The sequence below is a fragment of the Eucalyptus grandis genome, chromosome 2 (assembly GCF_016545825.1).
Source record: "Eucalyptus grandis isolate ANBG69807.140 chromosome 2, ASM1654582v1, whole genome shotgun sequence".
Classification (NCBI taxonomy): Eukaryota; Viridiplantae; Streptophyta; class Magnoliopsida; order Myrtales; family Myrtaceae; genus Eucalyptus; species Eucalyptus grandis.
Genome location: NC_052613.1, coordinates 17,773,440 through 17,793,979, shown reverse-complemented (window position 1 = coordinate 17,793,979; position 20,540 = coordinate 17,773,440). Strand labels below are relative to the sequence as shown.

General features: G+C 39.0%; 1 protein-coding gene across 1 annotated transcript; it reads right to left on the bottom strand.

The window, feature by feature from the left end:
- Positions 1 to 1,867: 1,867 nt before the first annotated feature.
- LOC120290540 (putative disease resistance protein RGA4) lies at positions 1,868 to 3,313 on the bottom strand. The gene has a single exon (XM_039306835.1). The coding sequence runs from the start codon at positions 3,311 to 3,313 to the stop codon at positions 1,868 to 1,870; it is 1,446 nt and encodes a 481-aa protein (XP_039162769.1).
- Positions 3,314 to 20,540: the final 17,227 nt, after the last annotated feature.

Here is a 20,540-nt window from a genome sequence, read left to right as displayed (position 1 = left end):
ATTATATCTATAGCATGAGTCATGAGCCAGATTTAATGAGCTTGCAGTTGGAAGACGAGTATGAATTTTCATCATTTTTCTTGCACATTTGGGAATAAAGCGATGTTTCCACACCCCGTCAATATACTTAAACCTGTCCAAACCTTTCACCGATCTGTCCACTTACCCTGGTGGAGAATTTCTAGTCAAAATCATCGAGCTTGTGAGTTAAGTTCGGGATATGAGCAATCTTGTACCAGTCCTCGCCTGCATCTCTTTTGCATCTCTCCTCCAATTTTGGGCAACGGAAGATTCTTAAGCGAGTTAGGGATGTAAGCTTTCACATTCCTTCAGGTAATGATGTCAACGAGGGGCAATCAAAGATTTCAAGCTGTCGAAGTGATTGAAGGGCCTCGATCTGCTCTGATATAGTCTTCAAATTTATACATTCAGAAATTTTGAGATGCTCAAGATTGCCGAGCTGTAGAAGCCATTGTGGAACAGATGCTAATTTGGGAAGGTTAAAGATTGCCACAGACTGGAGACTCTGAAGTCCATGGAAATCCAAGAAGTTGCCACTTTCATCTTTGGATAAATCAAGCTTCTCACAATCCCCAATAGAGAGATGCCTGAGGCTCGATAGATGTTGCATACCGAGTGAGAGGGAAGTTAACCAAGGACATCCACTAATGTGAAGAGACTCAAGTGAGGTGAGACTTTTCAAACAATTCTCAGGCAAACATTCTAGAAACTCCATACTCCAGATGCCTAGCCTCTTCAACTTGTTAAGGCCAAGCATATGATTTATCAATGCTAGGTTTGACTCAATAAGAACTAAATCCTCAAGATTTGGAGTTCGTGGTAGGACTTCCAATTTTCACAGTATTCAATACTTAATGTCAATAGACTAGGAAATGATGCTGTTAAAGTGAATGAATGGTCTGACTTGATACATTCCAATTCAGTCAGATGATTAATCTTTAAAGTCTTAAGGTGATGTAGTTGGCCCAGTGGAGGGAGATGTTTACATCTTCTGCAATGCTCCAAGCATAACTTGACTAAATTTGGCAAGGAAAACATAAGGTTATCCATCATCCACCTTGGAAAGATCTCACCTGTATAATACGTGATCTTCAACTTCTTCAAATTTGAGTGCGGCTGCAATCCATCTAATAGAGCTTCATCTCTATCCCCAATCATTACATCATCAGTACGGAGATAACTCCAATGAAGCTCTAAAGATTCTAAAGAATGCTTACCTATCAAGTTTGCAGCCCTGGATTCTTCTACTACATTTATTGTGCTTCCCAAATTTTCAATGCAAAGGCTTCCCCGAATATTATTAAGCCCATTTAGCTCCCCAAGTCCGCAATAATTCTTAGTAAGAGCTTTTTCTCGGGGCAAAATGAAGCGTGTTAGCCTATGTAGAGAGCTCAATTGCCCTAGTCCTCGTGGCACATAACTAAGTTCCCAACAATCACCTATGTCTAGATTTCGAAGGCTAACTAATTTCATTATACCCCTTGGCAATTCTTCAAGGTAATGACAACCATAGAGATTAAGTGTTTGCAAATTCTGCAATCTCGTAATGGAGTTAGGAAGCCTTTTGAGTGCCCAATTTCCAGACAGATCGAGATAAGTGAGATACTTCAACTTACATATGGAAGTTGGCACCTTCTTGACATTTGTGTCATGCAAATCCAAGATGTGCAACCTTTTGAAACTTTGCATAAGTTGGCATAGATCTCTTTCACTTCTTTGTCGAGGCATAGCAGAAAGAAATGTTCTCAGGGATCTTACTTTCAAGCGTGAGATTGGAAGGTCACCCACAGATATATGACGAGTTCTTTCATGTATGGATTTTGTGTCATCCCATGCCACCCAACACTCATTCCCTGCAACCAAGCAAGGCTAGATCATGCATCAAATCATGCATCTTACAAGTCTCCTCATTCGTGTATGGATCTTTTTCAAAATCTTGGAAGAAGTTACTCCAAAGTAGATCCATGAAATATCCATGAGCAATGTCTTCTAAATGCTGAATTCTATTTGGTGGCTGGATAAATCCTTCTGCCATCCAAAGATTAACCAAAGTTTGCTTCCTCATCTCATAACTTTTGGGAAACAGCAAACAAAATGCAAAACATTGTTTCAAATGTGAAGGGAGATGGTCATAACTTAGCCTAAGAGCATATTTTATGTGGTCTTCCCTTTGAGACACATCTGGGAGCTCATAATCTTTGAAATGTAACCATTCGAATTTAGTTTTCTTAAAAAATAGTAAACTCCCAACAGTTCGAACAACCAATGGTACTCCAGAGCACTTTCTAGCTATCTCTTTGGTGATAGCTAGCATTTCAGGATCTTGTATTTCCTCTCGTTTACCACAAGCCATTTTCATTAATAAATCAACAGACGCTTTTTCGGATAAGCCCCCAAGAAAATGAGGCAAAACAGTGCCAATAATCTCCGCAACCAAAGGAAGGCGTGTGGTTATAAGGATCTTGCTTCCTCTAGCACCTCCCACCAATAAAGTTTTCAAGCTCGACCATTTTTCTTGATCTACATTCCACAAATCATCTAAAACTAAGAGATATCTTTTTCCATCAATTTCTCCCCTGAGTTCACTCTGCAAATGTTCCATAACAACCTCAGTTTGTTCTTTCTTCTTTGCACAAGCTATGATATTTTTCACTATTTTTTTCACATCAAAGTCATTAGAGACGCAAACCCACATTTTTAAGTCAAAATATTTAGTGACCATCTCGTCATTATATACGCATTGAGCAAGAGCCGTTTTTCCAAGCCCACCAATACCAACTATTGGAAGGATGGAAACGTGCTCTTTCACGTTTGAATCCAATAAAAATTTCATGACTATCTTCTTATCATCATCTCTCCCCGTAATATCTCCCTCGCGTATAAATGAATGTGTCTCTTCTCTCTTCCCCCACTCTCTCTCTGCTTGTGAATCCACGGGACGCTCATCCAAGTGGAATCTCCTACCAGCGTTAATGGCTTCTATTTTCTCCCTCACTGCTCTTACTTTATAACTCATCTTCAGTTTAAAAGCAAGCTGGTTTGAACTTGAGAAAAATGTTCTCACCTCCTTGATCATTTCACTGTGGCCCCTTAGTTCTTGCCGTATAGCTTCTATGTTGAATTCTTCAAGCACATCTTGGGCATCATAGAAAGCGTCTTTCAGTTTCTCAAGCCAATCTTGGATTTCGAGATTACAGTATTGCTCTTCGGCATGTCTCAGTACAGCTCGAAGCGTGGAGACTGTCCTTGAGCGCCTCGAGTTCATGCTTGAAGCCCCATAGCTTTCCAACATTTTCTAGTGCTTCAGGAATCAGATAAGCAGTGATCTTACAAGCAATACTAACGATGACAGCTTCTGCCATTTTTGTTCTTTCTCTGTGGATTAGAAGATATTAGTCCAGTCGGTCCAAGGATAGAGACTTCTCACACCATGTATAACAAGTTTGTCTTGATGCTGACCTCAGACTGGCAAATCAAAAGCCTAACATATCTAATTATCTACTTCTGTGACCGACTTGAGGTGTCGAAGATAAAAACTCCAACCATCTACGCAAGCCCAAATAAAAAATGCATAGTGGACTACCGAGGTCGCGTCCAAGGTCTACGATTGGTTTGTCTAGGATATTTGGTGATTACTTTGTTTACTAGTCTAACGTGCTTGCAAAGGCAATGGAAATGCTGGTGTCGAAGTTATCGAAATACTTATTCAGCAGATTGATCTATCTAACAATTTGTCTAACAGTCCCGATACCCAGAAGCAGACGAGATTTGTGAAATGAAATCGCGTCTCCAAGGACAAACACTTTTATTTTTTCAAATGCTTCATTCTTTATTTTTTTTTTTTTTAGAAGATGACCAATAATTTTTCTTGGGATTAATTTGAGGTTTGACAAAGTTGGTATCAAAGCTTACGTTATAAACCTAGAAAATTTTCGTTTGCTTTAATTTGGGCACTAGGAGATGTGAGGTGCGATTCATAGTTACCAATATATTGTGTACATAGGAGAGAGATACTTTCTGCAAAAAATAGGAAGTTCTATATGTGTAGGTAACATAATGGATTTGTTAATATTATGATGCCAAACGCTGCAACACTCAATTTAAGTCCCCTTCATTCACATGACATTATTGCTAGTATCTTACTAAAACATTACAGTTTAATTACAGAAGTTCACTCTCCTTGCTAATCTGTCAAAATTATTCGCTTCCTATGAAAAAATGCTTCTACATTGTTTCTTGCTTTCTTTACGTTTTCCCGTTCTCTCAATGATAATAAAAAGCTCCCTTAAAGCTCTTCCCATACTAAACTTGCACATTTATCTAATGTAAAATCCCATATTTTTGGAATTTTAAAAGGATTTCCATTTGAGGGCAGAATGACATACATACTCTTCGCTTTTTCTGGCATATACAATTTGTACACAATCTTCATAATAATTTGGTGTGCATGCCATACATCTACTTTTATTAAATTGCAACATGCTCATCCTCCTACCAGTCACAGAAATGGTCATAATTATTTTTTATGCATATTTCTCTATGCATAACAGTCCTTTTCGCATACTTCAATGAATTCTCATGTAGGGTTTGGTTCATATTTGATTAATATATCATTCCTTTATACAATTTCCTAAATTACTAACAAATGGCATTATTAGGTAATTGTCACAAGAAATTTTACGTGAGCATTGCTCCATGCAAGAATGACTTGATATAGGTGGCACGCTCCTGATTATTTTTATCTGTTTGTATATTTTGGAGAGTTTTTGTTTAATGAGTTCGCAAATGGGCTTACTGGAGTTGACTTGTGCCTATTCCCTACACCTTTCTAGTGGGTCTGGTGTCCTATGTCCTCCTGACATGTAGTAGTGTATAATTGGGTTGTGTCCTCCAAGCACATAGCAATCCATCCATATGGCATAATCCTCAAAGCAATCCCTCTTATCCTCTCCCTATTAATAAGAAATCAATTACCAAAAAAGCTCTAGATCTGTTGTAATTATGGCAATTCAATCATAAATCTTATTTTTGCCAAATTAGTCCTAAACATGTTCCATTTGTGTCAAGTTAGTCTATCCAATTGATTTTGATAAGAAATCATTGACATGAATGCCAATTGTCCTATCCGGCGCAGCTAGCATCGGCATGGACATTTTTACTAATATAATAATAATAATTTATATTTTAGTAATCTTTTTTCTTTTTTATTTTCTTTGTCTTTTCTTTACTTTTTTTTTTTTTCTAATTTTTGGGCCAATGGCCGGTGACGCTGGCCCTCAGTCCCCCCATAATAAAATAGAATGAAATAAAATAATCAAGATGATAAGATTTAGCTAAGGTTTCTTATGACTTGTTTGTTTGTGCTTTTTAAAAAAGCAAAAGTAATTTCTTGCTTTCTTGCTAAAATTTAAAACATGATTCAAGTCTAAAAAATTATGAAAAGATTGAGGTAGTTTAAAAATAAAATAAAAACAAGCATCTAACAGTTTTGCCGATGCTTGTGAAAGCATAGAGCTAGAAATCCACCATAGGAGGAGAATAAAGTTGAGTTGTTGAAGATAGGAATTCTCATCATCCACGCACATTACAAGATGAGGCCTAATCAATATGCAAATGGGACCAACCAAGGTCAGGTCCAAGGTCCGCAATTGGTTTGTCTAAGATTTTACGTGATTCTATTATTTACTCGTCTAACATGCTTGCAAAGGCAATGAAAATGCTGGTGAAAACAGAGTGCTAATCTTATAGTTCACTAAACAATGAACCGATGCATGCTTGGTGGAAATTAGTGAGAGCGAAATTACCAGGAGCGTGGGCAATGCCGAAGGACCGAATTTGACAGCGGCGAGCCTGAAGGTAATGCAAGCAACAAGATAAGAAACGGTGAAGAAATGGTACTTGAGTGCTGCCTGCATTTATCCTCCTCGCCTGTATTTATCCTCTGTCGCGCATCAAATGGAGAAAGAAAAGAGGAACATTCGTTTCTGAGGTGGACCCAGCAACGAAACGTAGAACATGGCCCCGTTCTTGCTTTGTAGTTTCGGTAGGACACTGAACAGAGAGGGAAAAAGCTGTCGCATCGCATCCGACTCCATGATTTTTGGTAGTCTCAATAGTAATTGATGTATTAACATAAATACTTCTGTTTCTTTCTACATAAGACAGTAACCCGATGATTTCCACTAGAGACAATTTTCTACCTGAACTCTTCCAGATTGCAATTATTTTGATCTCTACAATTTTATAATAGTTCAATTTCAGTGATAATTAAGATCTAAAACAATTTTTCCTATCACGATTCTAAAATCATTATAATTGTAAATAGCACATGGTATACTTCTTAATCTTATATTGTAGTTCATATATATAAATTTTATTATTTTAACATATAACTTTAATTGCTATAGGAATAACTACTAATATCCATAACTAGATAACAGTTAATATTCGTCATATAACAGTAAATTCCAATAACGAATCAATCAATGTAAGAAGGGTTACCTTAAGCTAACTGAAAAATAAAAGTCATAATTCATGCTTTCAATTTTTAGTACAATGGAAGTTTGATTTCATCAAGTAGCCATGAAAGATCATTTCGTAATACACATAACATTCACTAAAAATGACAGTTGATCTCGGTCAGACCCATCTAATTTAAGTAATTATATCTTATCATTTAAAACAAAAATTACCACTAAAAAATTTATATTTGCTAATATATATTTATATAGATGTTGTTGATTGAACCTCACCACCAAACAGTAGGCTCGTGAGTGGAATTAGATGCCTTTTAGTGTCGTCAAGAGTAGAATTAGATGCCATCTGTGAAGTGGCTTGTTCCCATCAATCTGACCCTAGCATATATACAACGCTAAGCACCTAAATGGGATTTAGATGCTACTTAGCTTTAATTTGTCCAGAACAAGATTCGCCCCATCTGTAAAGTGGCTTGTTCCCATCAATCTTGTGATTGGCTCGCAAGATTGATTGACTTTACGAAAAAAATTTGAAGAACATTTTTAGTTGATAGGGTAATGAAAAAGTGTAAGAAAAGTTTTAAATTTATTGTATCGGTGTCAATATAATCATAAACTTTTTAATGATGCCAATTTAATTTCAAACTTTCCGACCTTGAGTCAATTTAATCCTTCCGGCTAATTTTGACCAAATATTACTTACATGGATATTGGCTTGTTTACGTGGTACAATTGACAATGACATGGATAATTTTGATAATATTTCAATATTTTTCAATTTTTTATTTTTATTCTCCTCAAGTACTAGCGTCGCGGTGGCGGTGGTCGTGACTCTCGCTCTGCTTTCGTCCCAACCACTACCACCATCTTTGTCATCGCTTCCGCCGTCTCCCACTCCTCCCTCGAGACCGAAAATGAAGAGGATAATGGGGACGATGAGCCGTTCTTAGATCTGGAGTTCGCCCATCCCCGAAGATGAGGATGATGGCGAGAAGCCTGAGGAGGGGGAGGAGGAAGAGGGGAGGTAGAAGTAGGACGAGCCCAACAACGAATAGGATGATAGTGACAATGAATGCAGAGGAGGCGACGAGGATGGCGACGACATGGAGAGAGAGTTCAAGTTTAAGGGAGGAAATGAGAATCAACTCACTGTTTCGCTGAGTTCGGACTAAGACTCGGAGGGGGATGAGTAGATATAGAGGTAAATCGGAGAGAAAGGGGGAGCTTGGTGATTTTGAATTGAGAGAGACGAGATGGAGTAGGAGAGTAGTGAATTGAAACAAGATGGTAATTGGAGCCCTAAATTTTAGATTTGCTAATTTCGAATTTTTTAATATTAAAAATTTAAAAATTATTATAATATAACCGGTCCGGTCCGGGTGGGGGGATCTGCCCATGGAATCGAGAATTAGACCGGTACCCACCGGTTCCCATAAATTAGAACCGGGAACCGAACCGGTTCCCTTAAGAACCACCGGTTCCGGGCGGTCCAAGCGAGTTCCGGTTCTTTTGCACACCCATAGTTAGAATGGGAGTAGAGTAGAACAAAAAAAAAAGGCGTAAACTTTAATAAATTATTAATTCGTATGTAATTTGAATTGTCATTAAATCTAAAATGCCAATTGAAAAGATTCTTTTAGTCTTTTGCATATATGTGATTGACATATGATGTTTTTATTAATTGATTGTACATCAACCGTAATATACCTAATACAAACACTTTCTACATATAATTTAGTAGATTAGTCCTAATAAACTCGACATAAACACCTTTCACACACGCTTGCATTGTGGACAAATATATGTGATGTTCCTGGTCAAAGATACATTTATCCACTAAGGTTATACATGCATGACATGCACAAAGTGCACCTGGTGCACGCATTGATTTAGTATCAATTTAATGAAGGGCACGATTTATAGTGTTACATTTGTCTACTAATGCTATGTTTGTTAGGAGGGATTAAGAGGAAAGAGACATAGCTCAGAAAACACAATCATGTTTGGAAGGAGGGAAATGATTGGAAAAGATTAGGAGAAATTATGAGAGATCAAAAGGATTGATCCTGTCAATTCTATGTATGTTATAAATCCCTTTGAATCTCTCCGAATATGGAGGTGTCACGCCTTGATCCTCGAGCACGCGCTCATCCCTCCTGGTCAATTAAATAGTGACGTCCCAAGACGCATCGCCGACCCATTCATTTTTAATACGCAGGCGGAAGCATATAAATAATCCCTAGACAATAAAATAATGGGATGGGAAAGTATGGCCAATTTTACAAACCAAAATAAACCTTTTATACACAACCAGGTTTATTTACAAGAATAGACTATTTAAAAAAAGATCGGCTCATTCCAAAAGGCACGGTCCTATGATCTACTAGTCAGACCCATTTGCCGATTTTGGTCTATCCACCATTCCAAACTCCAGGGCTTTCGATCCTCCACCAACATCATCTAAGGACCTAAAAATGGTTATACAATAACTAGTGAGACAATGTCTCAGCAAGTTCAACCCCTTAAGACTCGATTATGAAGAAAATACGCCCTAAGCGCTACCTAAGCACAACACGAGCCAAAGGACTTACCTTGGTCTTCAGTTCCTCCCTGCAATTCAACACAATTCGTAATCTCATCGAGTCACATCAACAAATCAAAACGTTCACTCATATCGACTCATCAATCAATTGACCTAATTGATTACATGTCCCCGGTCATTCTAGTCTATACTATCTCTTCTCCAAGATGACATATTAAGTCACCGAGCCTAACGTTCATTCTCCAAGATGACATACCGAGTCACCGAGCCAACGTTCATTCTCCAAAATGACATATCGAGTCACCGAGCCAATGTTCATTTTCCAAGATGACATGTCGAGTCACTGAACCAACGTTCATTCTCCAATATGACATACCGAGTCACCGAGCCAATGTAATATAACATCTTTCTCCGAGATGACATACTTAGTCATCGAGCCGACATAATATAACGTCTTTCTTCGAGATGACATGCTGAGTTACCGAGCTAACATTCTTATTGTTCAATGATTTTTCACTTTTTATCATACCCGATAAAATAGCTATGTTTGGCTACACGATTGGCCTTAGCCAAAATATAATAATTTCCTTTCCACAAATCCCATCATTTCATTTTGTCCACCAAAATATTTTTGGCATTGTAAATCAACGCTCGGTTATTTTTCAATCAATTACTGAAATTAAATAAATTTTAGGAATATATTCTAAAATCACAATTTACACCAAATCAGTACAGATTTGGGCTCAATTAAATAAACGAACCACACCACAGCAATTAGCATAAAATTCCGGTCGCCGGTTATCCCAGTCTAATTTTCAAAAATTAATTATGAAAAATAATAAATAAATGTCAATCAATCCAACTTAGGCCCGTAATGCCTAATTGGACACCAAAACGAACTCGGAAAACTTCCAAGTCACTCTAGTTAAATACTAGAGTTCGTCTAGGCCCTAAATACACTATCTACCTAACATGCATCGGCAAATAATTAAATTAACTAATCTAATCTATCCACCTAACCATGCTTAATTTAATCTAATCAACCCCTAAGCGTGATTAAACTACTAAGCGAGGATTAGTGAGTTAAACTCATTTGTTTTGCAATCCGATTGGCTCAAATCGTCAAGGACGCAACGGGGCTCACTTCTCTTCAAAGCGGGCCTAACTTTTAGGATCGGGAAGTGGGCCAAAACGAGCCTCAAACACTGTTGGAAACCCACAAATTTGCTCTCTGTTTTGGGCTACAGAAGAGATAAACAAAGGCTGGTTGAGGCAAGCAAAGGTGGCGGTGGACCGGCGGAGACTCGACGGCTTGGAGGGGTGGTTTTGGGCTTCGGTGGCCCCACATGGTGGCTGGATAGCCTCCTGGACGTCAGAACAACCTATTGGAATGACATGAGGGCTAGAGGGAGACGGAAGCGCGTGTGGCGACAGTAGAGCAGCGTTGGGCTGGCATGGGGCGGCAAACAGCTATGGCAGCGTGCGGTCTGGGATGATTGGTTGCTCCAACGGTCTTCTTCAGCTGCTATGGTGTTCGAAAATGGCAAGGATGAGGGGAATGGTTGTGGCCCGCCAGCTTGAGGGAGAGAGAGGAAGGGATAAGGGGGACAAGGGGTCTACTTGGCCAAATTTTCTCCTCCATGGTCCCCTTGACCAATCCTTAGCCATAGTTGGCTTCCTTGGCCTCAAATCAGCCACTCATGCTCAAATTGCAACTCTTGAAATGGTCCAAAAACCATGGTGGTGGGGGGTTACGAATTTGCTAGGATTTCCATCCAATTGGACACTTGTTTTTGTTTAATTCAATCCAATTTGGCCCCAATAAATTCAATCGACACCTCACCGATCCAATTGGTATTTTTCTCACCAATTGATCCCACTTGCTTCCCAATTGTGCGATAAAAAACGATCCCTGATTTTTTCTGGACAAAAATGGCCCTACCTCGACTTTTTCACAAAAAGTCTCGGATTATAGAAAAATCTTCTGAGACTGAGTCGACGCTCCTAGAATTAATTGTGACATGACAGAATTTTTAGTTTCTAAAATCGGATTCAATTCGCGGTTAATTTTAATTCGACGCGATTTAGCGTGACTTAGGCTACCGAATAACTTTCAGAAATTTTTAGTGCAAATGACCTGTGGTCGATTTTCTTCGAGCTACAATGAACCCACTCGATGCATTGGCGACTCTCGGTTGTCGTGAAAATTTCAAGAATTCAAATACGGACACATGGTACCAAAACTATAAAAAAATCAGTCTAGTACCGACCGACAATAATTTTTTTAATTTAGTGGAGTCACCCACATTTAGCCACACATCTCAATAGAACCGATTTATCTCTAATCCCTAATCAATTTTTAACTGTGTCGCAATGGCCTCTGAAAATAAGCACACGATCGAGAAATCGATTCTTGGTCGAATTCTCCAATCTATTACATTAAAATCCCTTAATGGCTTCCTCAGATAGTCTAATTATCTCGAGAGTGATCAGCTCTGAGAACAGCCTATAAGCACGTCGATGAAATGCCCGATTTATTTAATAAAAAACAAGATTGAAAATCTGAGATGTCACAAGAGGACTCGAAGGGATTTGGAGACTTTTGTTCATTATTTAACAAATTTGTTCTTCCTTTCTTGCTAATATCCATCCTTATTCAATATCAATTGATATTAAGGCATATCGATTATGCCAATTGCTAACCTTTAGTTTTACAATTGTCTATTAAAGCACTTACATGAATGAGTATGCAATGATTGAGGGAACATTATTACATATACTTTAATGTTTTTTTTTTAATTATTTCTTAAGGTTTGTTAGTCCCACTAAATTTTAGCGGCCATTTAATAATCCATCAAGGAAAATTTTGAAAATCTTCGTAGGGAGTTAATTTCACATTATTTAGATGTATCCAGTCCAATGATTCCCAAACATCGATCATGATTTCCTAATTTCGTTCCTTCTAAAATAAAATGGCATGGATAATAATGTACGGTGTGGCTGCCACATGATTGCACATAACTTTTTGGCCGTCCTCGGTCCAGCCTAAGGACTTTAAACAAAGGCCGTGGTTATCGAAGCCCTAAAACGGAAGGGTTAAAGGCGGGGGGAATTTGTAACCAAATTTGGAAACACCCATCCCCCCCCGCAGCCTGATCCTAGCTTTGCTGCACTAGCCTCTTGATGAACGGTGTGCCTGCCATGTGATTTTGGCCGTCCTGAAAAGCTAGTCAAATTTTGAATGTGTGACAGCTAAGGTTTTGTTTTTAAGAAGAAAATGTTAAAGAGATGACCTGCACGACAGTCTCAAATGCACGTCCATTGTAGGCTCCTGCCCGTCTGCAACCACTTTCGTTGAGTGACTCATATGTTTGAGAGCCGATGGTGACAAGTTTCGTGATCATTTTGCCCGTTGTATAATGGAGTCCATCTGACTCCTGATGCATCCAACCTCCATTGTCTTGAGATCGAAGGTTGCATAGAACGGAGTCTATTTGCATTTTCTTTTGCTTGCGATTCCGTGATTTATGACCTTGAATTTTGCGATCTAAAGAATCTTGAGGTCTGAGGGGGCTATCAAAATTAAAAATATATGTGAGGCAACTAGCCAATAAAAAAGGTTAATGATTCAATTAATGAATTGACATGATGGTACCCATTGAACCTATGCCACTTAATTATTTTATTTAGATAGTGCGTAAAATGTGCCAACATATGCCTGTGAATTATTTTTCGCGATGTATAGTTTATGCCTTTATTCATATAATGTGATGGAGGCCACAAACTCCAAGCAGCAACCCTCGGCTGACGATTGCCAAGGGGGCAACAACTCTACTAACCACCCTATCTCTCTTTACAGCTTATGTTCCTTTTATATTCTTTTTCTTTTATTCTTTTATTTTGATTTGTTTGTGATAAATGTATTAAAAGTCCTAAAAATTGTTATTAAAATATAATTAAGTTCTAAAACTTTAAAAAATGCAATTAAGTCTTAAAACTTATTAGAATTTATGATTGTCAAGCTGGACAGATTAAATGGAAGGAGACTTGACAAGTTTTAGAACTTTGTTATGCTTTTTAAAAGTTTTGTGAGGTAATTGCACATTTTGAAAATTTTAATATTCAATTGCACTTTTATAATAAGTTTTAGGAGTTTCAATGCACTCATCACATTTTATTTTGGTTTCTCTGAATTCATTGAATATTGTCTAAATTAGTTATTTTAAATTGGAAAAATATGTTTCACATGAAAAATTGTATAAGTGGCTCGAGCACTTATTAAGCCCTATTAATTATGCTTTTTAAATATAAATTTACGTTTTGAAGTAAGTGACTTTATTAAAATTGAACTTTTCATTTTCCAATAGTTTAGAAAAATGTTATTCCGTTGAATCTTCAAAATACTAGTTGGCCATGTCAGCTAACCTACTATAATTATTACCAAAATAACATCCGACTGTTGGAGCTACAATTGATATATAATGAAGATAGTCCCGATTACAATATCTTCTTATCTTATGTCTTCACATATATTATTGACAGAGGGAGGGAGGGAGGGAGGGCCCTTTTTAACATTTTCTATATGAAAAGCAATCTTATAATTTTTAATAATCAAGAGAAATTAAAATAAAGAAAGAAACAAAACTAATATAAGAAAAGAATGGAGGCCATGAAGAGAGAGGATGGCTGGTTGAGCTGCCACCATCCTCCGACACGATGCTGAATGTTAGAACTGTTCTTGATTAGTGTGTTTAACTAGAACTTAAAAGGGTTTGAAGATTCTCGATCAGTTTGTGAAAACGATTGTCTGTAGCATTTATACTCATGTTTGCGATACAATATGATATACTTGGTTGGCATTTGATGAATGGTGCAATTTATGTTGTGAATCTGTTTTTGATTTGCTTAAAGAAAAATTTCACCCACCGAATCGAAAGGGTGCGAAGGAGCGATCAAGGAACCGGCATCTTCATACCCGCTAGGAATGTCTGCTTTCCGTCAAACCTATTCTTCATGGAGTTCTCGGGGGACGGGCCTAAGGGGACTGCCCAACTACTAGGGCATTGGCCCGGGCCCCGTGGATAAAATTTCCCATATTGGTTCGAACCCGAAACCTCTTGCAAAATCTTGTCATGGAGACATCCGACCATTGGGCTACTGTGCCTGCGGTGGCTTTGCTTAGAATTTATTCCGTTGGATTTGGTTTCGACTCCTATTCAGAATAGAAGCACAAGTCAGAATTCTCGTCCGTTCTATTTTCGGATCTGTTGGCTTAAGTGTAGAATATGGGACGAAGCAACGATGACTATTGATAATCCTGATGCTGCTTTCTGTTGGACCTGGCGGTTGAACTAACTCAGGAGATGGTCGGCGGTAGATTTGAATGTCTAAGTTGAGTGTTTTGGCTGTATAAGAATAATGCAAGTGGATGCACTGGTTTGTAACAGGAGATTCGTGTGCTGAAAAGAAGGTTTTCAGATTTATTCAAAGATAGGATGCCCTGTAATCATAATGGTGAAAGAAATCTGATTCTGGCAAGTGGGTCCTTGTGCAATTTGCAAAAGATCATAATCATGATCTCGCAAAAGTTCAGCAACAACCGCTAAAGTAGTTGAGCTGTAAAAGGCTTTATTTGATTTGGGCTTAAGGCCCATCCGGGGAAAATAAAGGCAAATGATCCTTGAGCCCTTTGTGGTCTAAAGTTTGATTGAGCTAACGAAGCATCCCAGTATTATGATACATATGCTGGGAACATGGGATATAGAGTTCATATTGGTTAGTTGTTTCTGATGGTTTTATGTGATGGGCTTAAGGCCCGTCCGCCCATGTTTGGGAAAGCCCGGTATAAAATGGGGAGGGAGAGAAAACATACGTTCTATTTTTTTAGAAAAGGAGAAAAGATACCTTTTGGCATTTTCTCTCCACGCTCTCTCTCTCTCCCAAAAGAAAAGACAGTAAGCATACGGCTTGTTCTTCCTCCCTTCAAGGCTTCATTGGATCGGATTGCTCAGTTTCTCTTCCTCCATTGGCGTCGGTGTTTAATCTGTGGCTAAAAGGTACGCTCGAATCCGTGGTGTGCTTTAGGATCGGTGATACGTGTTTTCCGGGCTTGTCTTCCGCATTTATTTTAGGGGTTCGATTCGGTGTCGAATCCAGTTTTTCGGGGATCGGTCATTCCCAACATTGGTATCGAGCCCTAGTTCACGTTTTCCTGATCAATTTGATGTTTTTTGTTTGAGTTTTCGCGAAGAAACTTTCGACCGTACGGATCGAGACAAAAATCCCGACACCCGAGCGTTCTTCGGCCTTTTTATTGAGTTTTAGTATGTCGAAACTATTTTCTGAATGCATAGGAAGAAAGCGCTCGTCGAGACGAGTCCGTCAATGTGTCGACCGCCGCCGGGCGCCGCCGACGCGCCCACACGCGCGCCGAAGGCGCCGCTACGGGTGGGAGCATTGGCGCGCGGTCGACGCCGGTCGGCACGTGCGCGCCGCCGCGGGCGAACCGCACGCGCCGGTCCGCGGGGCCGAACCGGCGCACGTGATGACGTCATCGTGACGTCATCAATGGTCGGTAACCGTTCGGATGACGTCACCGATGACGTCATCGTCTGGCCGTTGGCCGGGCGGTCACCGGCGATTGGCGACCCGACCCACCGGAGACCAAGGCACGTCGCGCGCGTGCGGATGCACGTCGCGTGACGTCATCCTCCACCGCGCCGCACGTGCGTCGGTTCGCCGACCGGGCCCACCGGCCCGCCGGTCCGACCAGTCCGACGACCGTTGGCCGTTGACCTCCGTTGACCGTGAACGTTGACCGTTGACCGTTGACTTTGACTGTTGACCGTTGACCCGAAAAAAAAAAGGAGAGGAAAAAAATTTGTTTCTTTTTCTAATTAAGTCTATGTGGATTATAATGTGATCCCTTATTTGTTCTGCATTTGTTGTAGGAACAATGCCTCGGAGATTACGCGCACCTATTCATGCAATTACCAATGAAAAATGGAAAGGCTTTCTAAGTTGATAGCCGAGTGATCGATCATTGATGGGAGAGGTGACTTAATTGATCATGTCCTTGAAGTCAACGGGAAAATTCAAAAGGTCATATGGAATGTCGTCAATGTCACGATCGAGAGATGGTGCGATTTTTCATAAACACTCTTCCACCGAATGGCAAGATGTGTTGAATCGCATATGGGATGCCAACATAGCTGCTTCTATAAGAAGATTGTGATATATTTTGTAAATGAATATTACTGTATTGTTTCAAGGAAAAGATCAAGAAATTGAACAAAAGAGGAACTTTCCCGGTTCATGTGTCTTGACTTGGTGTTAGTTGTATTGGCTGATATTTATTAAGTGTGCTTTGTGGACATCTTAATGTAATGTTAACTACCCGATTGTTGATGATGTAGCAACTTATATGTTATTGTTAATTGAAAGCATTATTGTTTTATTGAATGTCAAATAATATCTTGCTTTTGTTAATTGCTGGTTGTGGGTAGTTTTTTTTTTTAGAAGTTTTTGTAGCTTCATAGAATTGATTTTGCATAAGATAATTATATTAATGATAGTTTTAAGTTAGGATTTTGGAGGATGATTGGAAACATAGTGACCATTTTGATTCTAAAACCTTACTTAAAGTTATTCATTAATATGATGGATCTATGCAAAATGGATGCATAAATGATAGGCATTAATAATTCATGCATATATGTCTGATGTGTTCAGATTAATGGCTTCAGCCATAAAGAGTATAGTTGCCGAGCTGAACAAATGTGAAAAGCTCAATGGTGACAATTATGAAATATGGCACATGAAAATCCAATATGTGCTAGAAGAGCAAGAGGCACTAAAAGCTCTTAACCTGATCATGGTAGAACTTGAAGAAGAAAACACTGCACAGCACAAAAGAGATAAGAAAGCTTTTGCTGCATGGAAAATAAAGAACTCTCTTACTCGCATCACGTTGCCAAGCAGCATGGAAAATGACGTCATGCGAGAGTTTAGGCGTTTTGACAATGCCAAGGAAATGTGGGAAGCATTGGCAGCGAGATTTGGTCATACTTCGGTGACTAGACTGAGGCAGCTCACTAATAAGTTTGACTCTTATAAGAAGCCTCATGGTCAGACCATGAAGCAACATCTTAGAAAGATGTCAAACATGATTAATGAGTTGAAAGATGCTGGCCATGTCCTCAATGATGAGCAGCAAGTGTAAGCAGTGATTCGTTCCTTGTCTCAGAGTTGGGAGCACATGAAGGTACACGACCACAATGAAAATATCAAAACCTTTGAGGATGCAATGCATCATCTTGAGCTGGAAGAGGACCGCCTTTTTGGCGGCTAAGCCGAAAGCTGAACTCTATCATGCTAGTTCTAGCTCAAATGGAGCTTCGAGCTCAAGCGCAAACGCCCTAACTGGTTTGATAAAGGGAAAGGCAAGGAAGAAGCAGGTCATTCAAGGAAGAAACCAAATTTAACCAACATGAAAGAGGAAAGTGTCCTCACATGAAAAAGCTTGCAAGGGTGAAATGCTACAATTTGTGACAAGAAGGGTCACTATGCTCGCGACTGTCATGAGCCAAAGAAGATAAACACCTCTTGTACTTTTCAGAACTTTGCTTTTGTGTCAAGTTCTGTATTCTTAACTAAATCTAATCCTTTGTGGACTGTAGATTCATGAGCAATAGACCATGTAGTGAAGGATAGAGGATCCTTCATGGAATTCCGACGAGTACCAACTGGAACTAAGTTGATCTATGTTGGAAACAACTGCAGAGTTGAAGTGAAAGGAATCGGCACCTGCCAACTGAACATGCGTGGTGGACGCACTTTATTCCTACATGATGTTGTATGCTCCAGAGATTCGTCGGAATTTAGTCTTTGTTTTAATGTTGGTCAAGCTAGGTTTTAATATGAACTTCCATAATAGAGGTGTGGATTTGTTTTTGGATACAAATTACTATGGTTGTAGTTATTTTCTGGATGGTTTCATTGTATTAGATATTGATTATGTTAATACTAATGTTTGTTATTCCTTCTCACGTCTCTAATAAATATGATAATGATGTGAATGTGTGGCATGCTAGACTTGGTCACATTGGCCAACAACGTATGAATAGACTAGCCAAAGAGGGCTTGTTGGGCAATATTGAAAAGACGATTTGCCAATATGTAAGCATTGCCTAGAAGGGAAAACGACAAGGAAACCATTTGAAAAAGGAAAAAGAGCTGAATTTCCTCTGCATTTAATCCATTCCGATATCTCGTGGTCCAATGAATGTGAAAGGAAAGCATGTGGCTGTTTATTTCATCACTTTTATAGATGATTACACTCGATTTGGATATGTCTATTTGATTTCTCATAAATCTAAATCATTAAGTTGTTTCAAAAGTTTATGAATTTGGTAGAAAATCAATTAGACAAGAAAATAAAAGCATTGAGATCCGATCGAGGTCGAGAATATTTATCGATGAGTTCAAAAATTATGTGATGAAAAAGGAATAGAAAGACAGTTGTCTATTCCATATACTCCTCAACAAAATGGTGTTGTAGAGAGAAGAAACAGAACCATACTGGAAATGGTTAGGTCCATGATGACGCATGCTAACTTACCCATTACCTTTTGGAGTGATGCTTTGTTAACTGCTGCCTATATACTTAATCGTGTGCCTTCCAAATCAGTTACTTCCACTCCATATAAGTTATGGACAGGTAGAAAACCGGACTTAAGTTTTCTTAAGCCATGGGGTTGTGCTGCCTTTACACATGAGTCCTCTCACAAATTTGGGAAATTGGGTCCCAGAGGAAAGAAGAGTATTTTCATAAGATACTCGAACACTCAAAAGGGTATGTGTTCATAGGTGAGCAGGAAAGTGGGAGTATAACTGAGTTTGAATCACGAGATGTCACATTCTTAGAGGATGAGTTTCCTAAGAAGGGCAAAATAGGGGAAGATTCTTCCCTATTTGAGACTTTGGATCAGGATAATGATGTTAGTGGGGTTCGTCCAAGTGGGAGTAATGTGAGAAGTGATGAATTGAATTCAACTCATTCTCAATTGCAACCATGATAAGACGATATCATCATTATCTAATCCAAGTGGGAGCATAATGGGAAATAATGTGCAAAGTGTGCAATCTCCCATACGGCGAACAAGTCGCCAAAGTATTCCCCATCGACATTTTGACATTGAAGGGGAAACTTTTATGATTGCTCCACAAGATGAGGATGAGCCAAGAAATATAAATGAGGCTCTGAAATGTCCTAGTAAAGAAAAATGGATTAATGCAATGGAAGAGGAAATGGAGTCAATGAAATCAAACCAAGTTTGGGAACTGGTTGATCTTCCAAAGGGACGCAGAGCTATTGGGAACAAATGGGTTCTCAAAATAAAGCGAAAGGCTGATGGCTCAATAGAAAGGCATAAGGCTCGCCTTGTGGCGAAGGGGTATAATCAACAGGAAGGAATTGATTATGAAGATACGTTTTCTCCTGTAGTCAGATTTACCTCAATTCGCATTATTCGGCAATAGTGACTAGTATGGATCTTGAGTTACATCAAATGGATGTAAAGACTACTTTCCTCAATGGAGAATTAGAGGAAGAAATATATATGGAACAACCTGCTGGTTTCATAGTGAAAGGCCAAGAAGAAAAAGTATGTCGACTTTTGAGATCGATATATGGCCTCAAGCAGTCATCAAGACAATGGTATATACGTTTTCATAATGCCATAATGGCATATGATTTTACAATGATTGATGAGGATCATTGTGTATATATCAAAAGATCCAAAGATCAATTTGTGATCATATCATTATATGTTGATGATATACTAATTGCTGGAATCGATATGGAGTTTATTAAGACTTGTCAAGAGTTGGTTGTCTTCCAACTTTGAGATGAAGGATATGGGTGAGGCTGCATACATTTTGGAGTTAAGATTTCAAGAGATCGTTCGAAGAGATCGTTGTCTCTTTCACAAAAAACTTATATAAACAAAGTTCTTGAACGATTTCGTATGCAAGATTGTAAACCCATAGACACTCCTAATGCAAAAGGTGAAGGTTGAGCCATAGACGTGTCCGGGGACTCCATAAGAGAAGGAACAAATGAAGCATGTTCCTTATGCAAGTGCTGTTGGGAGCTTGATGTATGCTATGATGTGTACAAGACCTGACATATGTTCTGCAGTTGGAATGGTGAGTAGATACCAATCCAATCCAGGTCTAGCACATTGGAAGGCCGTTAAGAGAATACTGAGGTATATGAAGGGAACTGCTGATTACAAGTTGAATTACCAAGGAAAGGATATGCGACTTGAAGGCTATTCAGATGCTGATTGGGGAGGAGATTTAGATGAAAGAAAATCTACCTTTGGATTTGTTTTCTTACTGAACAATGGCGCCATATCATGGAGTAGTAAGAAGCAAACGTGTATATAGCCTTGTCCACGATGGAAGCTGAGTTCGTGGCATTATCAGCAGCGATACAA